Source organism: Trichosurus vulpecula, chromosome 7 (assembly GCF_011100635.1).
Source record: "Trichosurus vulpecula isolate mTriVul1 chromosome 7, mTriVul1.pri, whole genome shotgun sequence".
NCBI lineage: Eukaryota > Metazoa > Chordata > Mammalia > Diprotodontia > Phalangeridae > Trichosurus > Trichosurus vulpecula.
This window is the reverse complement of record NC_050579.1, coordinates 68,179,623-68,207,227: the sequence shown is the minus strand read 5'-3', so window position 1 is coordinate 68,207,227 and position 27,605 is coordinate 68,179,623. Positions and strand designations below refer to the sequence as shown.

The following is a 27,605-nucleotide window of genomic DNA, read 5'->3' as shown; positions in this document are numbered from 1 at the left end:
TACTGGGCAGTTCCTATTAAAGAGCCAAGCAAGACTTCCTGGGTGATCAGCAATTCAAGGCTATTGTCTCATGAATTAGCAGGTGAGGCTGCAGATGGGAAGAATCCCTTGCTTTGAAGAAGGTGAAGTAGGACAAGTAGTTTAAGTTGTTTAAATGCCCAATGTGTACAGACTCTTTTCTCTTGAAATAAGTTGCTTCTGTGTATATGATTTGATACAGCTCAATGTTTCGAAATTGGTTTCAGTCTTGTTGACAGCTAAGTATTCGTGCTGAAGTCCAGGATTGCAAACAGAACTGCTTGCTCCTGTTTCTCATGTCCCTGGTCATATCTGTGGTGCCTCTGACCTTGCTGTCAGAATTCTGTGCAGGGAATTGAGACTTTACACAGTTGCACACCAGGAATAACTCTTGTATAAGTTCAGCTTTTCTGCTGGAATCTCTATTATCTTTGTCTAGGAAGTTTTTCATGGCATTGATTATTAATGTGACTTTTGTATTTGGTGCTAAGAGGGACCTCCAGGCTCACATACTGGATGGAGTGCTGGACTTGAAGGGGCAAGTCATTTCAACTCTCTGAAGTTCACTTTTCTCATCTGTAAGATGGGGTTAATAAGAACTCCAGTACCTACCTCTCCTCACAAGATTGTTGTAGGACTCAAATGAAATAATATATGTGAAGTATTTTCTAAATTCCTGGCTGCTTGCAACATTTTCTCCTTGACCTGGGATCTTTGGAACTTGGGTATCATATTCCTGGGGATTTTCATTTTGGGATCTCTTTCAGGAGGTGATTGGCAGATTCAATTTCTCTTTTCCCATCTGGTTCTAGAACATCAGGGCAGTTTTCGTTGATAATTTCTTGAAAGATTATGTCTAGACTCTTTTTTTGATCATGCCTTTCAGGTAGTCCAATAATTTTTAAATTCTTTTCTAGGTCTGTTTTCCAGGTCGTTTGTTTTTCCAAGGAGATATTTCACATTGTCTTCTATTTTTTTCATTCTTTTGGTTTTATTTTACTATTTCTTGATTTCTTTCCACTTGCTCAATTCTAATTTTCAAGGAATTATTTTCTTCAGAGAGTATTTAAAGTCCTTTCCAATTGGACCAATTCTATTTCTTAAGGAGTTTTTTTCTTTAGTGAATTTTCGTGCCTCTTTTTCCATTGGGTCAATTCTATTTCATAAGACATTCTTCTCCTCATTGGCTTTTTGAACCTCTTTTAATATTTGGCTTTGTCTGTTTTGTAAGGTATTATTTTCTTCAATATTTTTTGGTGTCTCCTTTACCAATCTGTTGACTTGTTTTTCATGATTTTTTTCCCATCATTCTCAATTCTCTTCCCAATTTTTCCTCTACTTCTCTTACCTGATTTTCAAAATCCTTTTTGATTTCTTCCATGGCCTAAGCCCCAATCATATTTTTTCTTGGAGGCTTTGGATGTAGGAGCTTTGACTTCGTTGTCTTCTTCTGAGCGTGTGTTTTGATCTTCTTTGTCACTATGGTAACTTTCTACAGTCAAAAAAATTTTTTTACTCACATTCCCAGTCTATTACTTGATTTTTAATTCTTTGTTAAAGTAAGGCTCTGCTTCCAGGCTGGAGGGTGCAGTATCCCAAGCTTCGGGGGTTTAGCACAGCTGTCCTCAGAGACACTTCTAGGGACCTGTAAGTTTTTAGTTCTTCCATGGTAGTATGATCTAAGAGGAAATGTTGATTCCTTTCCTGGACTGTGCTCTGGTCTCTGCGTAACTACTGGTACTATTTTCTGCCCTGAAACTGTGAAGAGGGTCCTCATTGCACTGTGACTTCAAGCTCTGGTGTGCTAGTTCTCACCCAGGGTACAACAGGTCTTTCCTGCTGTCTTTCTAAGTTGTCTTTGGCATCTGTGGGCTGGGAGTTCTGAAAACCACCACTGCTGCCACTGAGTGGTGGGGGAAGCATCTTGTGTAAACTTGTTGACTTTTTCTTTGGTCTTCTAAGAGAGTATCATTTTTCTTTTATTAGCTTACAAGAAAGCTAGAAGTGATTTTCTAAGGAAGATGAGGAAAAATTCCAAATTAATAGTATTTCTTAAATTAAATAGGCTTCTTAATCTGGGGTCCATGAATTCTTTAAAAAAAATTTTGATAACAATTTCAATATCATTAATTTGCTTTGTGCTGCTATGTATTTTATGCATGAATAAATATTATTCTGAGAAGGGATTCATAGGATTCACCAGACTGCCAAAGGGGCCTGTGACACAAACACATGCACACACACACACACACACACACACAAACACACACACACACACACACACACACATACATACACAGAATGGAGTCTTCCCTTAATGTTGTTTAGTTATAATAGTAAGTAGCTACAGATGGTAGCTCATTTGATCCTCCCAACTTAGGATGTAGGTGCTATTATCCTTATTTTACAGAGGAGGAAACTAAGGCACAGAGAGGCTTGCCCAGAGTCACATAGATAGTAAGTACCTGAGGAAGGATTGGAATTTAAATCTTTCTGTTTCCAAGTTCAATGTTTTATCCATGGAGTGATCTTGCTTGACTTAGATGTAAGACTTTTTTTTCCTACTTTAGTAACTTAACGCCTTTCCAATTGCTCTAATAAAGCCCTGGGTGATAAAAATTTTGCTCTCTAATGAACAAGAAAATATTCCAACTATTGCAGATTATGAAGAAAGTAGGGAAGGGCCTTCAGAAATACAACCTGAGAATTATGAGAAACTGTTGTTTAGTTTAGGACACCTGCTTTCTGGTAGGGTATTTTATAGGAGCCAGATAGTTTAGAGAAATAGGCATCTGAACACAGACCCCTTTTATTTAACCTTGTTTGTAGGACCCTGTAAGAGCTCACAAAATCTGTATGTTAAGTGTATATGTGTGTGCATGTATGTATGTATGCATTTATGTATGTATATCTGAGAATGGCCAGAGTTGAAGCAGCCACTCACCAGCCAGATCCCAATGCTAATATGTAAGGAAACTTTGACCTGCTCTATTTTTTTCTGATATGGGACCTGTTTGCCCCTCCTTAGAAAGCCTGGAGATCCTATGCTCCTGGGGGCTCACCAAGCAGACACTGGACTGGGTTTAGCCTTATGGCAGCTCAGATCCCCCAAACTCAAGCAATCCCCCATCCTCAGACTCCCATGTGGTAGGGGCTACAGGCATATACCAGCAAGCCTGACTAGGTTGTGCATATTTAGTAATAAATGACTAGTGTGAAATACCTTAGCATCTGTCTGCCCCCAGAACTTGAAGATAAGCCCTGGAGACAAGAACAGCTGAGCTGACAAGTTACTCAGGCACTGGCTATGTTATCCTAGACAAGTCATTTACCTCCTGGCAGACTCATTTTTCTAATCCCTAAAATGACGGTAATAAGAGCACTTTCCTCACAGACTTGTGAGGATCAAATGAAATATTTGAAAAAGTATTTAGCAAGTCTTGAGGGACTATGTAAATGCCAGCTATCGTCATCTTCATTGTTGTTTCATTAGAATGCAATTTCAAATTCTTGTTGGTCCGCCCCCCCACCCCCAGCGCCATGGAATTTTTTGTCCCTCTACTGAATTTTCCCTTCCTTTCTTTAAAAGAGTTCTCCTTTCCCTTTTCTCAAGACAGCATGCTATGGTTTAAATTCTGCTGGATTGGAGGTCAGAGTACCTGGGTGTGAATCCTGGCTGCTACTTTCTGACTCTGTGATCTTGGGCAAGTCACTCAACCTCTGGCATCTCAGTTTCCTCATGGGAAGCTATCAGATCATCCAGCTGGACCATCTTTCTCTTCCTTACTTAAGGACAAATTAGAAGGTGATACTCCGGGGAGGGGGTGGAGCCAAGATGGCCGCATGAAGGCAGTGTCTTACCGGAGCTCTCTCACAAGGTATGTCAGATTCCCATAAAAAAGTGAATTTGAGCAGATTTGAGAGAGTCAGAAACCGCGAGCGGTCTGCGTGGGGCAAATTTCCGAGCCGGGAGAGTCTGAAAGGCCGGAGGCACGATCCTGTAGGCTTGGAGAGTGCTCGGCTGCGGAGCTGCTCCAGACCAAGGTGGAAGCGGCTCGCTGGGAAATCCACGTGGGAGACGGGCTGGGAGAAAGCTGGGCGCCCGAAACCGGCGGAGATCTCCAGGACTCCCAACACAGGACGGCAGTCTGTGGTAGCGACGAGAGGCAGCGCAACGCCACCCATGAAACACCGTCTCCAGAAGTTTGCAGCCCAAACTTCTGCGTATTAAACGCAGCTTCTTGAACTTCCGGGAGTTCTTAATGTCCAGATAAACAGCTCTAATCCCTGCCCTCCCCACCCAGAGAATCCCTGGGGTGGGGGGGGGGAAAGAACGCTGGAACTGAGCAGAAAGTTGTGAGGCTTCAGTGATCAAATAGCAGAAGTTCATTAGTCCCATAGGGGCAGAGTCGGCAGGGGTTAACGACAGGAGCCCAGACGTAACCTTGCTCCCACAGGGGAAGTGCCAGACATCAGCTCAAACAACAAACAGCTGAGACCATTGCTGAAAAGCAAGTGCTGGAGAGCACGCACAGGGAGTGAGATGTCAGGGAGCCAGACCCCTCCCCCACACCTCAGGAAACTGAAGGCTATAATTCTAGACTCACAACCCCTAGAATAAGAAAGCTGGGACAGAAAGCCCTGAGGCCCACAGATAGAAATTTGTTGTAAAGCCAGCAAAAGGCAAACCAACATGAAGAAGAACACAAAAAAACCAAGGACAATAGATTCTTTTTATGGAGACAGGCAGGATCAAAATACAGATATGGAAAAAGTAAGTAATGATACGGTAGATACATCAGATACCTCAAAAGGTAATATGAACTGGTCTCCAGCCCAAAAAGCACTGCTGGAAGAGCTAAAGGAGGATTTTAAAAACCAAATTAGGGAGCTAAAAGAAAATATGGAAAAAAAGATTGGCGAAATGGCTACGGAGATTCAGAATCTAGAGAGAGAAAATCACACCCTAAGAGGCAAAATCAACCAATTGGAAAAGGAGACTCAAAAGCAAAATGTAAACACTAACTCATTAAAAATTAGACTTGAGCAAGTGGAAGCTAATGAATCTATGAGGCATCAAGAAGTAATAAAACAAAACGTAAAGAATGAAAAAATAGAAAAAAATGTGAAATATCTGATTGGCAAAACAACTGACCTGGAAAATAGATCCAGGAGAGACAATTTGAGAGTTATTGGTCTACCGGAAATCCACGATGAAAAAAAGAGCCTTGACAGTATCTTCGAAGAAATTATCAAAGACAACTGCCCAGAGGTCCTAGAACCAGAGGGCAAAATAGTCATTGAAAGAATTCACCGATCACCCTCTGAAAGAGATCCCAAACTGAAAACACCAAGAAATATTATAGCCAAATTTCAGAGCTATAAACTCAAGGAGAAAATACTGCAAGCAGCGAAAAAGAAGCAATTCACATGTCGTGGAACTACAGTCAGGATCACACAGGATCTCTCAGCTTCCACATTAAAAGACAGGAGAAATTGGAATATGATATTCCGAAGGGCAAAGGAGCTGGGACTACAACCAAGGATCAACTACCCAGCAAAACTAAGCATAATTTTCCAGGCAAGGTGATGGACATTCAATGAAATAAGGGAATTCCAGACCTTCCTGATGAAAAGGCCAGAACTCAATGGAAAATTTGATCTCCAAATACAAAACTCAAGAGAGACATAAACAGGTAACCAGGGGGAAAACCCCACAAACCTTATTAATCAATAAGGGTAGGTTGTTTACATCTTTATGTGGGATTATATCATCTGATGTATATATACATATATATATATACATATATATATATATACACACATATATAAGTCATTCTTGTGAATGGTACAGCTATTATGACAATTGAAAGGGATATACATAGGTTGTGAATGCCTGTATAAATTAACTGATGTAAAGATATAAAATATAAGTAAGAGAAATAAAGGGAGGGCTATGAGGGAAGCGGTAAGGAGGTAGTAGAAAAGGGTAAATTACACCAAATGAAGTGGCACAAAAACATATTATAGTAGAGGGAAAGAAGGGAGGGAGAAGAGCAGTATTTGAGCTTTACTGTCATCTGATCTAGTTCAAGAAGGGAATAACATACTGTGATAAGTTTAGAAATCTAACTTGTCCTACGGGAAGTGGGAGGGTAAGGGGGGAAAAAGGGAGGGGGGTGGTCAGAAGGGGGAGGAGAAGTAGCAAGTGGGTAACGGTAAGATAAGGGAGGGAAATAAAGAGGGAGGGGTAACTGAGGAAAGCGGCGGTCAAAAGCAAAACTTTGTTGAGGAGGAGAAGGGGAAAGGGAAAAATAAAAGCATAAACAGGGGGAATTAGGATGGAGAAAAAGACACAGATAGAAATCATAACCCTGAACGTGCAGGGGATGAACATTCTCACAAAACAGAAGCAGATAGCAGAATGGATTAAAAACCATAATCCTACAATATGCTGATTACAAGAAACGCATTTGAAACAGGGGGATACGCATAGGGTAAAGGTAAAAGGCTGGAGTAAAATATATTGTGCCTCAGCTAAAGTAAAAAAAAGCAGGTGTAGCAATCCTAATCTCAGACAAAGCAAAAGTAAAGATAGATTCAATTAAAAGAGATAAGGAAGGACATTATATCCTGCTAAAAGGCACCATAAACAATGAAGCAATATCATTGCTTAACATATATGCACCAAGTGGTGAGGCATACAAATTCTTAGAGGAGAGGTTAAGGGAGTTACAGGAAGAATTAGACAGCAAAACTATAATATTGGGAGACCTCAACCTCCCCCTTTCTGAACTTGATAAATCTAACCTCAAAATAAATAAGAAAAAAGTTAAGGAGGTAAACAGAATTTTAGAAAAGGCACATATGATAGACCTCTGGAGACAACTGAATGGGGATAAAAAGGAATATACTTTCTTCTCAAAAGTACATGGCACATACTCAAAAATTGACCATGTACTAGGGCATAAAAACCTCACAATCCAGTGCAGAAAAGCAGAAGTAGTCAATGCATCCTTTTCAGATCATGATGCAATAAGAATCATTTTTAATAAAGTAACATGGAAAAATAAGCTAAAAACTAATTGGAAACTAAATAATTTAATTCTAAAGAATGAGTGGGCCAAAGAACAAATCAGAGGAACAATTAATAATTTCATTTAAGAGAATGACAATAATGAAACAACATACCAAAACTTATGGGATGCAGCAAAAGCAGTTCTTAGGGGAAGTTTTATATCCCTAAATGCCTACATGAATAAAATAGGGAAAGAGGAGATCAATGATCTGGGCAGACAGATGAAAAAGCTAGAAAAAGAGCAAATTGAAAACCCCCAATTAAATACAAAATTAGAAATAATAAAAATCAAAGGAGAGATGAATAAAATTGAAACCAAGAAAACTATTGAATTAATAAATAAAACAAAGAGCTGGTTTTATGAAAAAACCAATAAAATTGATAAACCTTTGGCCAATTTGATTAAAAAAAGAAAGAAGAAAATCAAATTACCAGTATCAAAAATGAAAAGGGTGAGGTCACCTCTAATGAAGAGGAAATCAAAACAATAATTAGGAATTATTTTGCCCAACTGTATGCCCATAAAGTTGACAACCTTAGAGATATGGATGAATATCTACAAAAACATAAACTGCCAAGGCTAACAGAGAAGGAAGTGAAATTTCTTAATAGCCCCATATCAGAAAAAGAAATTGAGCATGCCATCAATGAACTCCCTAGGAAAAAATCTCCAGGGCCAGATGGTTTTACATGTGAATTCTATCAAACATTTAAAGAACAACTAATTCCAATACTTTGTAGACTATTTGGGAAAATAGGTGAAGAAGGAGTCCTACCAAATTCTTTTTATGACACAAATATGGTACTAATACCCAAACCAGGTAGAGTCAAAACAGAGAAAGAAAATTATAGACCAATTTCTCTAATGAATATTGATGCAAAAATTTTAAATAAAATATTAGCAAAAAGATTGCAGCAATTCATCACGAGAATAATACACTATGACCAGGTAGGATTTATTCCAGGAATGCAAGGCTGGTTCAATATTAGGAAAACTATTAGCATAATTGACCATATCAACAACAAAACAAGCGGAAACCATATGATCATCTCAATAGATGCAGAAAAAGCCTTTGACAAAGTACAACACCCATTCCTATTGAAAACACTAGAAAGCATAGGAATAAGTGGAACCTTCCTCAGAATTACAAATAGCATCTACCTAAAACCATTGACAAGCATTATTTGTAATGGGGATAAACTAGATGCATTCCCAACAAGATCAGGGGTGAAACAAGGATGTCCATTATCACCCCTATTATTCAATTTGGTACTAGAAACGTTAGCTGTAGCAATAAGAGAAGAAAAGGAAATTGAAGGAATTAGAATAGGAAAAGAAGAAACTAAATTATCACTTTTTGCAGATGATATGATGATTTATCTAGAGAATCCTAGAGAATCAAGTAAAAAACTACTTGAAATAATAAACAACTTTAGCAAAGTTGCAGGATATAAAATAAACCCACATAAATCCTCAGCATTCCTATACATTACTGACAAAGCCCAACAACAAGAGATAGAAAGAGAAATTCCATTCAAAGTTACTGAAGGCACTATAAATATTTGGGAGTCTATTTGCCAAGACAAACCCAGGGCCTATATGAACATAACTATGAAACACTTTTCACGCGAATAAAATCAGATCTAAATAAATGAGAAAATATCAGTTGCTCATGGTTAGGCCTAGCTAATATAATTAAAATGACAATTTTACCTAAATTAATCTATCTATTCAGTGCCATACCAATCGAACTACCAAAAAATTATTTTACTGAACTGGACAAAATAATAACAAAATTCATTTGGAAAAACAAGAGGTCTAGAGTATCTAGGGTATTAATGAAAAGACATGCTAGAGAAGGTGGCTTAGCCACACCAGATATTAAACTGTACTACAGAGCAGCAGTCATCAAAACTGCCTGGTACTGGTTAAGAAACAGGGGTGTGGATCAGTGGAATAGGATAGGTACACAAGTAGATGAAATCAACAAGTTTAGCAATCTACTCTTTGATAAACCCAAAGAGGCCAGCTTCTGGGCTAATAACTCACTATTTGACAAAAACTGTTGGGAAAATTGGAAAATGGTAGGGCAAAAACTGGGCATAGACCAATATCTTACACCATATACCAAAATAAAGTCAAAATGGGTTCATGATTTAGGAGTAAAAGCTGATACTATAAGTAATTTGGGAAAGCAAGGAATAGTTTACTTATCAGATTTATGGAAAAGTAAAGAATTCATGACCCAACAAGAGATAGAGAGCATTACAAAATGCAAAATGGATAATTTTGATTATGTCAAATTGAAATGTTTTTGTACAAAAAAAGCCAACGCAACAAGAATTAGGAGCAAAGCAGAAAATTGGGAGAAAATCTTTGCAACTAGTATCTCTGATAAAGGCCTCATTTCTAAAATATACAGGGAACTGAGCCAAATATATAGGAATACAAGCCATTCCCCAATTGAGAAATGGTCAAAGGATATGAACAGGCAGTTTTCAGAGGAAGAAATTAAAGCTATCTATAGGCATATGAAAAAATGCTCTGGATCACTACTGATTAGAGAAATGCAAATCAAAACAACTCTTAGATACCACATCTCTCCTGTCAGATTGGCTAAAATAACGAAACAGGAAAATGATAAATGCTGGAAAAGATGTGGGGAAATTGGAACATTGTTGCATTGCTGGTGGAGTTGTGAGCTGATCCAGCCATTTTGGAGAGCAGTTTGGAACTATGCCCAAAGGGCTATAGATATGTTCATACCCAGCAATACCACTTCTAGGGTTGTATCCCAAAGAAATCATATGGACCCATATGTACAAGGCTATTTATAGCAGCTCTTTTTGTGGTAGCCAAGAATTGGAAATCAAAGGGATGCCCATCAATTGGGGAATGGCTGAACAAGCTGTGGTGTATGAAGGTGATGGAATACTACTGTGCCATAAGAAATGGGGATGATGCAGACTTCGTAACAACCTGGAAAAACCTACACGACATAATGCTGAGTGAGCGGAGCAGAGCCAGGAGAACGTTGTGCACAGCCACAGATATATGGATTCCGTGAGGACCAACCCTGACATACTGCGCTTTTCTCAGCAACCTAAGGGGCAAGGACAACTCCAGGGGACTCACGATGGAGAATGCTATCTTCATCCAGAGAAAGAACTATGAAGTTTGAATACAGAACGAGGCGCACTACATGCTCGCCTTTTCTGCTTCTCTTTTGTTTTTGTTTTTTGGTTTTTTTTTTTTTGGTTCTGTTTCTTCTTTCTCATGATTCATTCCATTGGTCAAAATTCTTCTCCACAACTTGACTAGTGCATAAATTAATTCAATGCGAAGTTATACAGGACAGTTATATGAGCTTCCATGCTGTCTTGGGGAGGGAGGGGAGAGGGAGGGGAGAAAATCTGGAACTCAAAACTATGTAGAACCATGTGTGGTAAACTAAAAATAAATAAATTAGTTAAAAAAAAGAAGGTGATACTCCTTTATTAAAAGGTCCATGATGGTTAAAAATGAATGGGGCACTTGATTTAGAGGGAGAAGATGATGTATACTGTGGTGCAGGCTCTACCCTTTACTGCTGGCAGTCATTTAGCCTCTATGGGCCTTGATTTCTTTATCTAGAAACTGCTGGCAGTCATTTAGCCTCTATGGGCCTTGATTTCTTCATTTAGGGTTTGGAATTAAAAGACTTTGAATGCCTCTTCTTTTGTATTCTGGCTAAAGAGATAGTGCCTTAACTGTTTCAAAAAGCTTATTGTGGTTTATCAGAAACTGACAAGAATAAAAAAAAATTAAAGAGGAAATGTCTAGAGTTGAGGGTGAGGCTTTCCAGATCATTATGTGTGGCCTTGTGACTGAACACAAATTTTACGGAACAAAAGGCCACACTCAGGGACCTATAAGGCCACATGTGGCTTTAAGGCCACAGGTAACCCACACTTGGCCTATACCAAGGTCTGCCTACCAGCCCCCTTCTTCTTCCTCTTCCCCTTCCCCTCAAACAGACTTGAGAGATTGCTGGACATCTACAAATACTTCTGAGATAAGGCAAAGTTTGGTGAAGTTATGGGGTGTATGTGGGGGAAGTAGAAGTGTAGGTTCAGTATATGATACTGTCAAACAGAGAGAACTGTCCTCTAACATGAGGATGGCCAGAGCTGAACCAAGCAGGTTAGACAGGAGAGTTAGGAATAAGACAGAAGTTAATTTCAAAGTGAGGGAAATGGACTGCAAGCAAAGAGGTAGACTAGGCACATGCTTCTGGGCCCTGCCTCTAGTGGAGAGAGTCCAATGGCCCAGCTCTGTGTCCATTCCCACTTCTGATGCCAATTAATGACAATAGGACTAAACCAGTCTCACCTGTCATTGGCTGGAGCCCAATAGAGTAGTCTAGAGACAGGAGAGTCAGGAATCAAATAGAAGTTTAATTTCAAAGTGAGGAAAACACAAACAAGCAAGGAGGCAGATTAAACAAATGTGCTGGGACCCAACCCCTAGTGGGGTCCTGCTTTAGTGTGGCTGAACCTTGACTGAAATACTTTTAGACAAAGGGTCATCTGTAGATGGGGATGATAATACTACCTACAGGAGTATTAGGAGGATCAAATGAGAAGTGTTTTGCACTATGTAAGTGCTAGCAATTTATTATTCAGTAGTGAAGATGAGAAAAGAGAAAAAGAACAAGAAAAATGTATGGCTGGAACGTTAAAATGGTAAAATAAAAAACAAATTTTAGAAGTAAAAGAAAATTACAGTGAGCTCTCTAGGACAACCCAACCATGTTACTGGAACGCAGTTGCTCAAGGTCCCTGTATTGATCACTTGTTGATCCCACAACAACTGGATTGGTTTTAGCCTTATGGCAGTTTAAGAACCCCCAAACTCAAGCAATCCCCCCTTCTCAGACTCCCCTTGATAGGGGTTACAGGTATATGCCCCCAAGTCTGACTATGTTGCGCATATATGCACAGGTTTGAAGTGCCTTATCGTCTATCTGGCCCCAGATTTTGCAGGCCTTAGAGACAAGAACAGCTGAGGTTGAAGACTCACTCAGACACTTGCAGTGTGTCCTTGGGAAAGTCCAGTTCCCTAAAGTTGCTCTCTTAAGTCTTGCATCTGAAGCTCAAGTCACTCAATACCAAACCCAGATAACTTAGGAGGCCATGTGGGAAGGTGGAAAAAACCTTGGATTTGGAGTCAGACTACTTTGATTTCAGTCCTGGTTTTGCTAGTTACTGGGATGTGATGTCTAGAAAATCACTGAACTACTCTGGTCCTCATTTTCCTCACCCATGCAATAATAGCATTGCTCTACATGATCAACAAGGATACTTTGTCATTATAACATCATTTCCTTTAAATGAGAAGACTGTGATCATCCTTCTCTAAGTATTACTTTTTAAAGTGCCATTAGGCTTACAAAATACTTTTTTGCTCACAGTCATATAAGGTATATGTATTGGGGATCCTTGAAGAGTTTGGCCTTTGTTCCCTTTGATTAATTCAGTTTCTTTGATTGACTCTTACTAGATGCTGAGCACCAGGCCCAAACCCTTATCTATTAGGTGCTAAGCCTATGTGAGTATGAATTGGTAACTAAGGTGGGGCTCCAGGTGGGGCCATTGATCTCAGCCGATAATAGGAGCCTAAGTTCTGGTCAGGTCAGATGACATTTGATGACATCTGAAACTGTATAAAAAGGGAGAACTAATGTATTTGCTTAAAGCTCTTATTCCTGGAGGTGCGGGACTCTGGGCAGCTGTTCTAAAGGCCTTTTGGCTGAACTCAGATGTTGACAATTTTCTTGGTTACTATGAATTGTATTGGGTCTGTTTGTAATTTGTTTGTATTTGCTCTGAAGTTCAGGTGCTGGCTTTTTTCCCCCTGAACTAAGTGAATGATATTTGTATGATGTATTAAATTGAGATTGTTAACTCCTTAATGTTGCATTCCTTAGTAAAGCAGATCAAAAGAACGTGAGCTTGCAGCATTCTGTGAGCAGGTTGTTGTTGGTTTTACACCCCGCCCCTCCACCCCCACCCCAGCTGCTAGCTGGATTGTTGAAACAGTATGTAGAATATTATCCCTGATTTACACATGGGAAAACTTCCAATCAGAGAGACGGTAACTTGACTAAGAACTGATAGTTATTAAGTCATGAAACCAGAGCTATGACTTTCCTAATGTGTATGTCTAGCAATCAGAATCTCTGGGACCAAAGGCGTGGATGTCCTAGTCACTTTTTAAAGCATTCTTTTTGGAATAGTGGCATCAATTTGCAGTTCCTTCAAACAGTGTGTTAGCTTTCCTGTCTTTAGGACCACCCATTCATCATTGACTTTTTCCATCATTTGTCATCTTGGCCCATTTGTTGGATGTGATAGGAAACCTTACAGTCATTTTGACTCATGCTTCTCTTATTGTGATTGGGAAAAATCTCTCATGGGGATTTAGATTTAGTAGTTTGCAGTTTGTCTTTTGACAACTGTCTGTTCATATCTACTCAACCACTTCTCTACTTCCGTGACTAATCTTTTAGATAGTTTTTCATGAAATCTTACAACAAACAGTATCTTTACAGGTACAGAATGAGCTAGATGGCCGGATGGCTTCTGAGATTTTTTGTAACAAGTTTAGAAGAAGCTAGTAAGATAGATATTGGTGTTAGGAATTTGAATCAAGAAAGAGTATGATCTTTTCGTGCAATTTCTGTATGTTCAGATCTGGAAAGATTTCAAAGATTTGGATGAAGAAGATTAAAAAGAGCTAAACAACTTTTTGTAAAAAATACAGGATTGAATATTTTCTCAGTGGAAGGATCGTGACTTCAAAATTTATTAAGAAATACATAATGTTCTCAATTTACATAGATTGTTAATTTTCTTCTGTGAGTGAAGGATCTTAGAAATAAGGTCTGATCCTAATTAAACCACAGCTGCATCAATATTGCCAGGATAAATATAAATATTCAGGTGTTTGGTATGTCTAATATTCTGTGCGTAAGAAAAACACAAAGTCCTTAAAGGTTATCTGTGCTTATGGTCCTGGGAAATTTCACAGAGTATTTTCACCTGTTGAATTTAACACTACTTGTAATCTTTTTCAGAATACAAACAAGTCTGTGCTCTAAGTAGGCATCCATTCAAATTAATATTTGCTAATTTGTTTCTCACAGGAGTATAAATAGCTGCTGAAAAGAGGGCTAAGTACTTGAAAGCAAAATGAGGCTCTTAGTGTTGCTTTCAGTCCTTGGGGCCTGCTGGGCACAGTATGATCCCCATCTGCGCAATGGCCAAACATCTATTGTCCACTTATTTGAATGGCGCTGGGATGACATTGCTCTCGAATGTGAACGTTACCTAGCTCCCAATGGCTATGGGGGTGTTCAGGTATGTGCACTTCAAAATTTGATATTCGTGTTCTAGGCACAATAAATAATTTAATTTATGTCTGTAACTACAAAGAAAAGAGTATGAATTGAAGGGATTGGACTACATGATCTCGAGGGTCTCCTCTAGTTGTAAGAACTAGGCATTTGGAAGAACTCAGTGTATAGAGTCCGAGACCTAGGATCGGGAAGACCTGAGTTTAAATGCAGCCTCATGCACTAGTTGTCTCACGGTAGGCAAATTCTTTAACCTCTGTCTGCCTCAGTTTTTCATCTGTAGAATGGGAATAATAATAGCACCTTTTGTTATTACCTGTCTCCCAAGGTTGTTGTAAGTATCAAATGAGTTAATATTTGTGAAGTGATTTGCAAACTTTCCAGTACTATATAAGTTCTAGCTATTATGATTATTATTTCCTCTCTTAACAGGTAGTATAGAACAGAGGCAAAATCATTGCTTGTTGTTCAGTTGTGTCTGATACTTCATGAGCCCATTTGGGTTTTTTGTTGTGGTTAGGTTTTTTTTTTATTTGGCAAAAATAGTGGAATGGTTTGCCATTTCCTTCTCCAGCTCATTTTACAGATGAGGCATTGAGGCAAACAAAGTTAAGTGACTTGCCCAGGGTAATACAGCTGGTAAGGGTCTGAGGTCAGATTTGAACTCAGGGAGCTGTCTTGCTGATTTCAGGTCCAGAGCTCTATCTGCTATGGTGTCTAGGTGCCCTAAAAGCATTGGACCTGGGGTTAAAGGATCTGAGTTCCAGTCCTGGCTCTGCCAGTTACTACCTTTATAACCTTGGCCATGTCACCGTAAAGCTTTGTGTCTCAGGTTCCTCATGTGCAGGTGGTTGGGCAGGATGACCTTTCTGTTCCCTTCTGGCTCTAAATCTGATTCTACAAATTAATATATATGAAATGACTTTAAAAACAGTTATGATGCTATGCATATATGGGTTTATACGAAATTAACTTAATGATCTCTTGTTCAAATCTTTAATAGTATATCACAACTCATTGTGCTAATGACTTTTGAAACATTTCTAAATGTAACACAAAATATGGTCTATGTGTTACTAACCCCTTCCTTCCCAAAATGTAGGTCTCACCTCCACATGAGAATGCAGTGATCACTGACCCTTTCAGACCTTGGTGGGAAAGATACCAGCCAATTAGCTACAAGATATGCTCACGGTCTGGAAGTGAAAACGAATTCAGAGAGATGGTGAGGAGGTGCAATAACGTTGGAGTAAGTAAATAACAAGTCATTTAAGTCAAGGGTTCTGAGAGGGTTCTTTGGTTGAAGTCCCTGTGATCTCATTCTATTGAAGACTTCTTCCAGTACAAGATTTGACCCCCACCTGTGCCTCCCTATGCTATACAACTCTTGTCTCTGTCCTGTAACACTTCCACCCACTTAAAACACACACTCACGCACACATGTGTGTATCTTCTAGTTCAAGGTTAGTAGTTATCTAACAGTCATCTTGTATAAATCCTCTTTTCAAATTCGTTGATGTGTCAAAGAGAATGTAACCCAAAGAAACCTGATGATAGTGGAGTGGACCTATGCTTTTCTGAGGAAAAACCTTGTTAAACTGGGAAAAAATCCATCATTTCAAAGCCATGCCTGTTCTTAACTATAAGAGATGTTGCTCATCAGTCCTTGATGTTTAAATCACTATTCTTACAATGCGTACAATACATTAATGAATACACTATGCCATTGTGTACAAATGACGTATTAGTCACCAGAATTCATAATCTAACCTCTGGTGATCAACTTATATTTCATGTACAGTTGAGATGGCACAGGAGTCATGCCATAATAAGTCTTTCCACTTTGAAACCTTTTATTCTCTTAACCAACCTGTTGACAGGCAGCTTAATAGACTGTGATAATGTTTTAAAGATCCTCTTTAGGGTGGGGCTCTCAAATGGGCAGCAAACACCCTACAGCACACATGTCTATAGCACACATAATCAATTTAGTCCCTTTAGCCAAACTGATTTAATGAAGCAACTGGCTTATTTCCAAAGTCCAGTGAGTTCAGTCAGAACAGCCAGTTTGGATGTATGTGGGTATTAATATATTTTTATGAAAGACAAATTATATTTAATCTATTCTCTTGGGAAACAGTTCCAAGGAAGAGGTAGTGCATTTCAGAACAGGAGAATATTAGGTTCTTAAAGTTAGGATTGTTTGGTTTGTCTTTGCATTTCCAGTACCTTTGCTTAAAGTGTGCCCTGCAGTGGAATGTGTTATATTATAAGTGGAAGGAAGAAGATGTTAAGTTAGGTTTGTTGCCTGATTTAATCTCCATGGTTCTAGCTTCTAAAAGAAACCAGGGTTCTTGTGAAGCATTTATTAGGCTCTGCCATCATGTTGACTGCTGATGGCTCAGAGAGCTGGACCTGGAGTCAGGAAGACCAGAATTAAAATCTGGCCTCAGGCAATCATTAGCTGTGTGGCCCTGGGCAAGTCAGTTACCCACGGTCTGCCTCAGTTTCCTCATCTGTAAAATGGGACTGAGGATAGCACCTACCTCCCAAGTTTGTTGTGAAGATTTAATGAGATTATAATTGTGAAGGGCTCAGCACAGTGCCTGGAACATAATAAGTGCCATACAATTGTTAGCTTTTTATAATTATTATTACCCTACTGGCTTTATTTAGTTGTATATCTCCTTTTTTGGTCTCTTCTTGTGGGGTTCAGATGTGGACCTTTTATGAGAGACGATATGGTGTGATGGGAAGAACACTAGACTTGTAATCAGAAGATTAGTTTTTGAGCCCTGACTCTGCTTTCTTCTAACCAGATGGCCCTGGGCAGATCACTTATCCTCCTTAGGGTTTTGTTTCCTTGTCTGTAAAATAAGGATAATACTGTTTGCCTGGTCTGCTTCATAGGGGGTTTGAAAGGTTCAAATGAGACAATACTTGTCAATGGGCTTTGTAACCTGTAATGCCTGATACAAATATAAGTTGTCATTCTTATGGGTGAGTAAGAATGTGGGGAGAGAGTGACATTTTTTCCCCTTCAGTGATTCCTCCCTTCCCTTGTTATAATTAAATAAAAATTAGTAAAGCAAAACCATCTGACACTATGGTCCTGTGTGATAGCACAGGCAACATCCTGTACCTGTTATACCCCATCCAGGCTGATATTGTTGATTACAGTGAATCAGAATCTAGCTTTGCTTCAGTCTCCTTTTTGTTTGTATTAGTATAATCATCGTGTATATCCTTCTCTTTTTTCTGTTTACTTGAGTCTCAAACAGTTCCCCCTATTTATATGCAAGTAGTGACCACTGATTTTCAGGCCCAGCCTGATTTATTTAAGGTCCAGAGACCTAAGACAAAGACAGTGTTTCATGGCTTAATTATAAAACACCAGGAAGACAGATTTGTACACTAATTGAAAGAGTAGTTGTCTAACTTTATCAACATTCACTATAATTCACTAAATTATGTGGAGAAGCAGCATCCTGAGGTAGAAGGAGGGCAGAATGTAGACTGAGAAGCTGAGTTCAAGTCCTTTCACTGATGCTCCATCTGCTAATCTGAAACACAAACCTTACTTTTGCAGGTGAACATTTATGTGGATGCTGTAGTGAATCATATGTGTGGGAGTGGTGTGAGTGCTGGAACTAGTAGCACTTGTGGCAGTTATTTCAATCCTGGAAATAGAGACTTTCCTGAAGTTCCATACTCTGGCTGGGATTTTAATGATGGTAAATGTACTACCTGGAGTGGGGAAATTGAAAGCTACCAAGATATTTATCAGGTAAATTTTTAGTCATTATTTGTAACCATGTATGGTTTATCTGCACCCAAGTTTTCTCCCCAGTCCAGCTTCCCTAAGTCATTGCACAATCCCATGTTCCTACCTTCTGCTGCCAGGATGGTTTGTGTAGGTGAATATCAATGTCCTCCTCTCCTGGACTATTGCGATAATCACTTCATCGGTCCCCTGCTTCCCGTATCTCCACTATTTCATCCATATTCTATGTAGCTGCCATAGTGATATTTCTTAATCACACTTCTGACTACGTCATTCACATGCTTAAGAAGCCTTAGTGGCTCCTTATTGCTCTGGGGTCAAATACAAATCCTTCTTTTGCCATTTAAAGTTCTTTCCCATTTGCCTCCAGCCTACCATTCTAAACTGTCACATATTCCTTGCCCTCACGCATTCTATGTCCCAGCCATACTGACCTGCTTACTGTACCTTGTACATGGCATTTTCTTTCCAAACCCTGGCCTCTCCCTGGAATGCTTTCCCTCTTAATTCCACATCTTGGCGTTCTTTGTTGCCTTTTGGATAGAGCTTGAGTACTGTTGCTTACCTAAAATCTGTCCTGGAACCTGCAGTTTTTAGTGTTTTCATACCCATTCCCCTCCCCCAATGATATATGCACACGCTTTATTCCCCCAATAGCATGTAAGTTCTGTGAAGACTGTTTTGTCTTTGTATCTTCAGCTGGTAGTACGATTCCTTATACATAGGAAATTCTTAAGAAATACTAATTGGAGGCAGGTAGTGCTGCAGTGTATAGAGATCCAGCCCTGGAGTCAGGAGGACCTGAGTGCAAATCCAGTTTCTGACATTTATTAGCTGTGTGACCCTGGGCAAGTCACTTAATCCTAAATGTGTATGTGTGTGTGTGTGTGAGAGAGAGAGAAAGGAAGAGAGAGAGAGAGAGAGAGAGAGAGAGAGAAAGGGAGAGAGAGACAGAGAGAGAGAGAGAGAGAAAGAGAGAGAGAGACAGAGAGAGAGAGAGAGAGAGAGAGAGAGAGAGAGAGAGAGAGAGATGTTTATTGAAATGAAATTTAGCAGTATAAGGAACTTCCTAGAAGAATTACAACCCTCTCTCCTTCAGAGGAATTCCCTAGAGGACATAGAACTTATATGACTTGCTCAGGATCAGGATTTGAATGTAGCTCTTCCTGACTCCAAACCCAGAACTTTATCTACAATACAAACTTGCTCTAGACACACATGGAGTTAGAAGATGTAGAGATGGAAGGAATCACTTTGGCCATGTAATCCAACCTTCTCATTTTACAAATAGAGAAACTAAGGCCCAGGGAAGATAAGGAACTGTCCCAAGATCATACAAGCAGGATTTGAATCCAGGTACTCTGATTCTGGAGTCAGGGCTCTCTTCATTGTATCACACTAAAGGAAACTAATTTTAAGTTTACCATAGCTAAAAATGCTTCACTGCATTGTTCTTCTGGTGTCTAAAATGAACACTTCAAAACTGGGAGCCAAAAGATGCTGCTGCCTATGTATCACATAGATCATGATTGTTTTTACAGGTTAGAGATTGCCGTTTGACTGGGCTTCTTGATCTTGCCCTGGAGAAAGATTATGTGCGTTCCACCATAGCCGACTATCTGAACTTCCTGATTGCCATTGGTGTGGCAGGGTTCAGAATTGATGCTGCCAAACATATGTGGCCTGGAGACATCAAGGCATTTCTGGATAAACTGAACAATTTAAACACATACTGGTTCCCTGAAGGATCTAGACCATTCATTTACCAGGAGGTACTAAGATAAAATGTGTGAAATGCTGGGGGCAGAGGCTGAGTGACAGGGTATGCATGCAGTGATTTTATTCATTCAGTATCAGTTTGATTAAATGTGTGCTTTCTAGAGGCTGGCCCAATTGTGTGTTTAATCCTGGTTATGCAGCCCTGGATTGGGTGAGCATTTTCACAGGGTAAAAATAAAAATCGCCTAGATAATTAGATGCTTTTTAAGAGTATCCCTCTAGAATGGAAAAGTGCAATTCATCCCTTAGAATGAGAAAATTAATTTGAATATTTTAGTGGCAGACAGCACTGGAATTGTTGGCACAAAATGTTAATACAATGACTAAAGTGTTTTGAGGATTTCTTGGCAACATCATATTGTTTCTCTGATTTCTACTAGGTAATTGATCTAGGTGGCGAGCCAATTACAAGCAGTGAATACTTTGACAACGGTCGGGTTACAGAATTCAAATTTGGTGCAAAACTCGGCACAGTTATTCGAAAGTGGAGTGGAGAAAAGATGGCTTATTTAATGTAAATGAAAAAGGGGGTTCACCTTTGGACTACTGCTCAATAAAACCTTCCCCTGAGTGCGCAACAATTTTTAGGCATTTATTTAAATGTTCTCAATGTAAACTGGGATAGTTCTGCATCAATAAGAATTAAACATTTTTATTACACATTGATGTCAATTCAAAACCATGCACTTTCAGAACCTAAGAATCACTAGGTTTTAATTCAATGATGGTAGGATGGGACTATATTTGGCTCACACTTATTTTTACAATGTACTAAGACCATGTGAATATGAGCATTTAAAAATCACTGGAATATAAAAAGAACATGTTGGAGCATCCTTATGATACCCCTTACTTTAATACAGATTCTACATTAAATCTTTTCCTATACAGTCTCACAGGGAGTATATAAATACTACATAAGTACCTAGCATATATAGGGTCCAGTAGAGTTTCAGCTTAACTCTGGAATGTTAGAACTGAAAGAAACCTTAGGGAGCCAAACTCCTTTTACTGACATGGGAATTAAGACCCGGAATGGTGAGGTGGCTCATTCGATGTTAAATTGTTAGTAAGTGATCAATTCAGAATTGGATCCCAGTTCTTCTGGCTCTCGATCCAGGTCTCCTTTCAGTATACTATAGGCATTCTGCATAAAGGTTTCTGTTTATGTTAAGGAGTATCCCACAGGAGAGAAGACCAGGAAGAAGCCGTGAGCCATAGGTAAAACATTCCTTATTTCTTTGTCCAGTAACTGGGGAGAAGGTTGGTCCTTGATTCGTTCAGACAGAGCACTTGTCTTTGTGGATAATCATGACAACCAGAGGGGCCATGGAGCTGGAGGAGATTCCATTCTTACCTTCTGGGATGCCAGGTAGGTGGTGGAGTCCTCTACCTTTTTTTTAAGATCTTATTAATGGTCTCTCAAATTTTCTTCTTTTCTTTGATGGCCTTGCTTTATAACTTCCAGATTGTACAAAATGGCAGTTGGATTTATGCTTGCTCATCCTTATGGACTTACGCGAGTGATGTCAAGCTACCGGTGGTCAAGATACTTTGAGAATGGACAGGTATTTTTAATTTCAACATTTAGCAAGTACCTGCTAGAGAAAGAAACCTGTGGGGAGTTATTGGGGGAAGATATAATCAATCAGCAATTGATCCATAAGCATTGATTGTTTACTGTATGCCAAGTGTGCTAGGTTTCAGGGACATGAAACAGTGTCAAAAACTAAATAAGGCATAGATCTTCCCCTTATCAAGCTCACAATCAGTTGGGAAGATACAGTGAATATACAGATAATTAGACAATGAGATTATACTCAACAAGTGTAAGAGAAAGAGAGTCAAATCAGACCTTTGTGAGGTCTGAGGCAGAAGAAAGTTTGGAACTTACAGAAGAACCAGGGAAGGCTTCATGCTGGAGGTGACATTGAAACTAAGCTTCAAAGGTGGATGGATACAAGATTGGATTGCAGGTACAGTCACTAGCATTGAATTCTATGCCTGAGACAGAGAATATTGAAAGTGTTCAGGGAGTGGCAATTAGTCCAGTGTGTCTAAAGCATAGATTATGTGGTAGAGACTAGTTGGAGATAGTATTGGAAAGACATATAATGGTCCCAAATTGTAAAGGTTCTGAATAACAGGCTGAGAAGTCCAGATTTTGTTCAATAAGCAATAGGGAGTTACTGAGGAGTTTTGAGCAGCAGATGACACAGTCTGTGAATAAGATCATAGATTTAGAGCCAGGAGAGACTTTATAGGCCATCTGATTTTCAGTTAAGGATATTGTGGCCCAGAGTGATTTTTCTAGGTCCCATGAGTAGGAAATAGCAGAAGCAGGACTCAAATCCCGCAATGGGAAAAGGGAGGGAGAAGAACCAAATAAATGAAATCACTGATACTCATGTCTCTGTTTGGACAAATTAAGGATGTTAATGATTGGATAGGACCACCTAATGACAATGGAGTGATTAAACGAGTAACTATCAATGAAGACACTACTTGTGGCAATGACTGGGTTTGTGAACACAGATGGCGTCAAATAAGGTAAGAAGGCTTAGTTGTACCTGTCTGACAGCATTCTCTTAACAACTGATATACAGGTATTCCAAAATTCTTAGTGCAGACTTTTTGTCTCTCTGCAACTGTCTATACATATACATATACTTATTCATATACATGTACATATACATATACATATAAGTACACATATACATGTACATGTACATATACATATACATATACATATACATATACATATACATATACATATACATATACATATACATATACACACATCCTTACCAAGGGGGGAGAAAGGGAAGGAGGAGAATATTCAAATGAAATACATTTATCAATATTTTGTATCTTTTGTTTACAGGAATATGGTTATTTTCCGTAATGTAGTTAATGGCCAGGATTTTACAAATTGGTGGGATAATGGAAGTAACCAGGTGGCTTTTGGCAGAGGGAATAGAGGATTCATTGTATTTAACAATGATGACTGGTAAGTATCACTGAATTTTTTTTAAAAATTCATTTAAATATATGCTTAGCTGACCATTTTTTGTGACCCCTGGTGATTTTATTGATACTTTCAAAGGATGCCTGTAGGAATTGGAACAGATGCTGCCAAGTAAAAAGACATAGGAAAGAAACCTAAAGAAGATGGAAAGGGAGAGAGACAAAACTTCTCTCTAATCAAGACTTCATGAAGTACATTGTCATATCAGTTCTCTCTTGAAGGAATTCCCTCATTTAGCCTCTCCCTCTCTATTTTTAGCAGGTTTTGGGCTTCATAGTTATTCTCAAAATTTCTAAACTTACTAATTTCTTTTGAATATAAGTCTTTTTGATGTCTTTTCATTTTACATTGTAATCATTTCTTAACATTCCCGTCCTATAGAACTATCCCTTGTATCAACAACAATCAGTACCACAACCACAATGCACAGTTAAGAAAAAGAAACTTCGTCTATAACCAATACAACAAATGTGTGGGACAATAGATGCAGTATCACATGCAGTGGTTCCTCAGTTATCTGCATAGAGGTGGGAAATGTGTTTTATTTCCCAGGCCCAGATTGCTAATTAACATTAGTCATAGTTTGTCTTGCTTTTAGAATTCTTTTCCTTTATATGATTATAATAGTGTTTATGATTCCGTTTTCCTTCCTCTCTACCACTTCATGTAAGTTTCCCACAGTTTTGAAATTCCTTATACATGTCATTTCTTATGGTCTTTTGGTACTCTATTTTACTCATATGCCACAATTTGTTCAGCTATTTCCCAGTGGATGTGACTTTGTTGTCAGCCTTTTCCTGCAAGAAAATTACTTACATGAATATTTTGACATATTTGAAATCTTTCTTTTTGGTCTTTGGACCCCCTTGGTGCATATACCCATGAATGGAGTCTCAGGAATAAACAATTTAGTCATTTGTTTTCACACAATTCGAAACTGTTTTTCCGGGATGGTTAGAAAAATTCCTGGCTCCATTAACAGTATTAGCATCCTTGTCTCCAATATTGAATTTTTCTGTGTTTTGTTACTTTTGTGACAATTTTCCAGTTTCCTGAATGAGACCTTAAAGTGGTTTTATTTTGCATTTTCTTTTTATTAATAATTGGGAACAACTTTTGCTTAGTTTGTCATACTGCCTTTGAGAAATATTTGCTTCTATCCTTTGCCCACTTTCCACTGTGGAATGGCTTTTGTTTTAAAATTCCCTAAACATATAGGATAGCATATTTCTCACGGGGATCACTGGTACCAAGATTTTTCTCCAGTTCATAGTTTCTCTTTTTATTTTAGTTGCATTGGTTTTATTTGTGCAAAAGTATGCCAATTTCATCTAATTTAATTCTTTTTGGGGGGCTTCTCCCCTATCTCTTGTTTAGTTGGTGGTTTTCTCCCTAACCATGATTTAGAAAGGTAATTCTTTCCATTCTCTTCCATTTGAAAGAGAAAGGAAACTTCAATTATTATTATAATAGGAATCCCTTTCACAAATCAATTGGACTAAAATGACCATTGACCTTCCTATCAATTCTCAAATTCTATAATTCTTTTTCTTTTCTTTTCTAGGTTGCTTTTTGTGTTTATCATTTGAAACCTATAGTAGTACATGGTATAAGCTGTCTGTCTAAATTTATTTTTGGCTAAAATGTGTTGTAATTTTCCAGGAATTCTCATTTAATTTTTCTGAAATAGTTTATCTGACTGGTAGAACTCTGTGTTACAGAGTTAGATTATTCCTCATTCCCATTGACTCACTCTATTCACAAGTCTACTTTTCTGATTTTTATACAGTACAAAATAGTTCTGATGATTACTATTTTATTATATATTTTGAAGCCTTGAAGTACCATTTTTGTCTTTTTAAAAAAATACATTTTCTTTGAGACTATAGATGTATGGAAAATATTTATATACATCACTTTAGAAGAATTTTGTTAACGGTGACCCTTGTGTTGGAGGTGATGCTGGTGGTGACTAGCACTTATAATGGAAGAAGAGGAAATTAGTATAAGAGATTCATGATATCTTTTCAGGCATGAAAAGTGTTCATGATCCTAGAAAGCCTATGTATATGTCTTGAAATCCAAAATGTAGCACAGTATAATAGGAGGTCTCCTGGATTTAGAGTCTGAGGACCTGGTTTTAAAATCTTGGCTCTGTTACTATGTGAACTTGTTCAGGTTACTTAGTGGTTAGGACTTACACAGCTCGTTATGATGTATTTACAAAATGCTTTACACATATTAATTCATTGATTCACATACCGACTTTGTAATGTTGTTGCTACAATTATTCTCAGTTTGCCGATGAGAAAACTGAGGTACAAAGCAGTTAAGTGACTCTCCTAGAGACACACAGTAGTCAGTGTCAGAGGCAGCATTTGAAAACAGGTCTTCCTGACCCCAAGTCACACTCTGTATCCACTATATGCCCCTTACCTTAACATCTCAGCCTCAGTTTCCTGATCAGTCAAATGAATGTGTTTAACTAAATGACCTCACAAGAACCTTCTAGTTCTCATGTATTGTCCTCAATGAAAAACTGTTTCTAATGTTGACAAGTGACCCCAAACTCTTGCGTATGTTCAATTTGTGCCCTTTTAAGAGGGTAATGGATTTGTTGAATAGGCAGCAAATGTTGAGGGAGGAGGGAGGCATCATCATCATCATCACGCTAATAGAAACCTTGATATCCAACAGATCAGTGCAATAAGGTTTGTGAAGCTTTACATGAATTATCTTATTAGAGGGAGAAGGAGGAAATGAAAAGAAATGAAAATAGGAATAGTACTTATACACTATGTAAAATGAGGAGGGAGGGGTTAAAAATAAGAAATGGCAATGGATAGTGCGGGAGTTGTGATAACTCTAGGTAGGGTTGGAAAGTTCTGTGTTTTGGTTCTGCTTTATTCTTTGGGAAATACAGCCTGAGTGAAAAGACCTTTCACCTTACCTTCCAACCTCTCCCACTTCTTGTTAAGAGTGAGTGGGTTGGCAGCAGTAATTTCCAAAGAGCATATAAAGCTTTTGGGATCTTGTGGCCAGGCAGTTATGCTTTAGCATTTGATATACTTTAACAATCCTGCATCAGTGAACCTGCCATACCTAGACCTGAGTCTTCCAACACTTAGTCTCTCAGTCTTCTCACTGAAATAACAGGAGACAAAAGTCAGCCAAATGAACTGCCTTGCTAAAAGTTGCAGCTGTTTGTCTTTCTAATTCATATCTTGCATGCAGAGCAACAATGAAGTACCTTGACCTTGGATGACTTCACAATTCAATCACTGAAGCAACAGAAGATTCTTTTTCTTAGCTTTCAATGCAAAAACATTTTTTGCTTCCTTAAGGAAAAAGGTTAAAAATGTACAAATTTAAATTATTGGAAGTAATTGTTCTTTCCTTGATGGAAGCAACTAGTGCCTTGATATTTCCATTTATCAAAAAAGCTCATAATGAAAATCTCCTGTAGATACAAATTTCTGAAGTCTCCATTCTTGTCATTCACATCACCACCTTCAAGCATTTACCACTGGCAAAGAAGTTCTGCCCTCTCCGATAGTAAATAAAGGGTTTTTTTTTTGCTTGTTTGAAGACTGCACAGATTCATTAGAAATATTTCTCATTCTGGAGTTCCTCCATTTATGGGATTTTTACTTATGGAACAGACATACTTGTAATCTAAGCAACTAGGCTGGCCATCCTTGTATGTTTTTCATTGGTTTGCCTTTTGTTTTACAGGGAATTGTCATCAAATCTGCAAACGGGTCTTCCTTCTGGAACCTACTGTGATGTCATTTCTGGAGATAAAAGTGACAACCGTTGCACAGGAATTGAAGTCTACGTTGGCAGTGATGGTTATGCTTACTTCAGTATTAGCAACAATGCTGAAGACCCATTTATTGCCATCCATGTGGATGCTAAATTATAATAAATTACTGGATAAATAGCGTTTCCAGAAATAATAAGCAAAATCAAATCCCATAATGATCAATTCCCATTTCTTAGATATGTAGTACTGACAATCATGAAATTTTCTGCTAATGTCAAAAAATACTATCAAAATAAACCTGAAATCTTGACATTTAAAGTGTATTTTATGTAATAATTAGAATGTAATGATTAAATTCTCTGTTAGTTCCAATTAAAAGTGACATGGAGAAAATAACCAAAATAGTTGTGTATTTATTATCAACCCTGCATTGTTCTTCCATTTTTATTACTCATTAATGGAAAACATAGAACTTTATTTTCTTTGTTTTATTTCATTAACCACTTTAATGGAGGCAAAATACATCAAAACTGTTTCCATTTTCATTTTCAAAGGACTATTAGTACAATTATCAGGCAGAATGGTTCTGCCTTTAATGAAAGAGTATATAGGCTTATGAATGTCATATCAAATGGAACTGTGAAAATTATCTAATCCAAATCCTTATGCAACACACAACTTTTCCCAAGTGATCTTTGAGCTTCTGCATATATCTTCCAGTGATATATTGGATCTCACTTCCAGATGTGGGTCAT

At 38.4% G+C, this 27,605-nt stretch overlaps 1 protein-coding gene across 4 annotated transcripts; it reads left to right on the top strand.

The window, feature by feature from the left end:
* Positions 1-27,251, top strand: LOC118856445 (pancreatic alpha-amylase-like). 4 transcript variants are annotated; one of them, XM_036766729.1, is made up of 12 exons: positions 27-82; positions 3,636-3,896; positions 14,284-14,497; positions 15,596-15,742; positions 18,083-18,280; positions 19,819-20,049; positions 20,437-20,570; positions 21,306-21,428; positions 21,525-21,624; positions 22,488-22,606; positions 22,941-23,066; positions 26,820-27,251. In XM_036766729.1, exons 3-12 carry the CDS (start codon positions 14,330-14,332, stop codon positions 27,007-27,009), a joined length of 1,536 nt encoding a protein of 511 aa, XP_036622624.1. In that variant the 5' UTR covers positions 27-82; positions 3,636-3,896; positions 14,284-14,329; the 3' UTR covers positions 27,010-27,251. The 4 variants fall into 4 exon arrangements, with proteins under 4 accessions (XP_036622621.1, XP_036622622.1, XP_036622624.1 ...); XM_036766728.1 differs by having other exon boundaries at positions 31-82; positions 3,632-3,896; XM_036766726.1 differs by lacking the exon at positions 3,636-3,896 and having other exon boundaries at positions 1-82.
* Positions 27,252-27,605: the final 354 nt, after the last annotated feature.

Bases quoted from the DNA above. Each gene is read 5' to 3' on its own strand.
- LOC118856445 (XM_036766726.1), top strand. From the start codon at position 14,330: ATGAGGCTCTTAGTGTTGCTTTCAGTCCTTGGGGCCTGCTGGGCACAG. The intron at 14,498-15,595 runs GTATGTGCACTT...CCCAAAATGTAG, and splicing joins ATGGCTATGGGGGTGTTCAG to GTCTCACCTCCACATGAGAA. The intron at 21,625-22,487 runs GTATTTTTAATT...GGACAAATTAAG, and splicing joins GATACTTTGAGAATGGACAG to GATGTTAATGATTGGATAGG.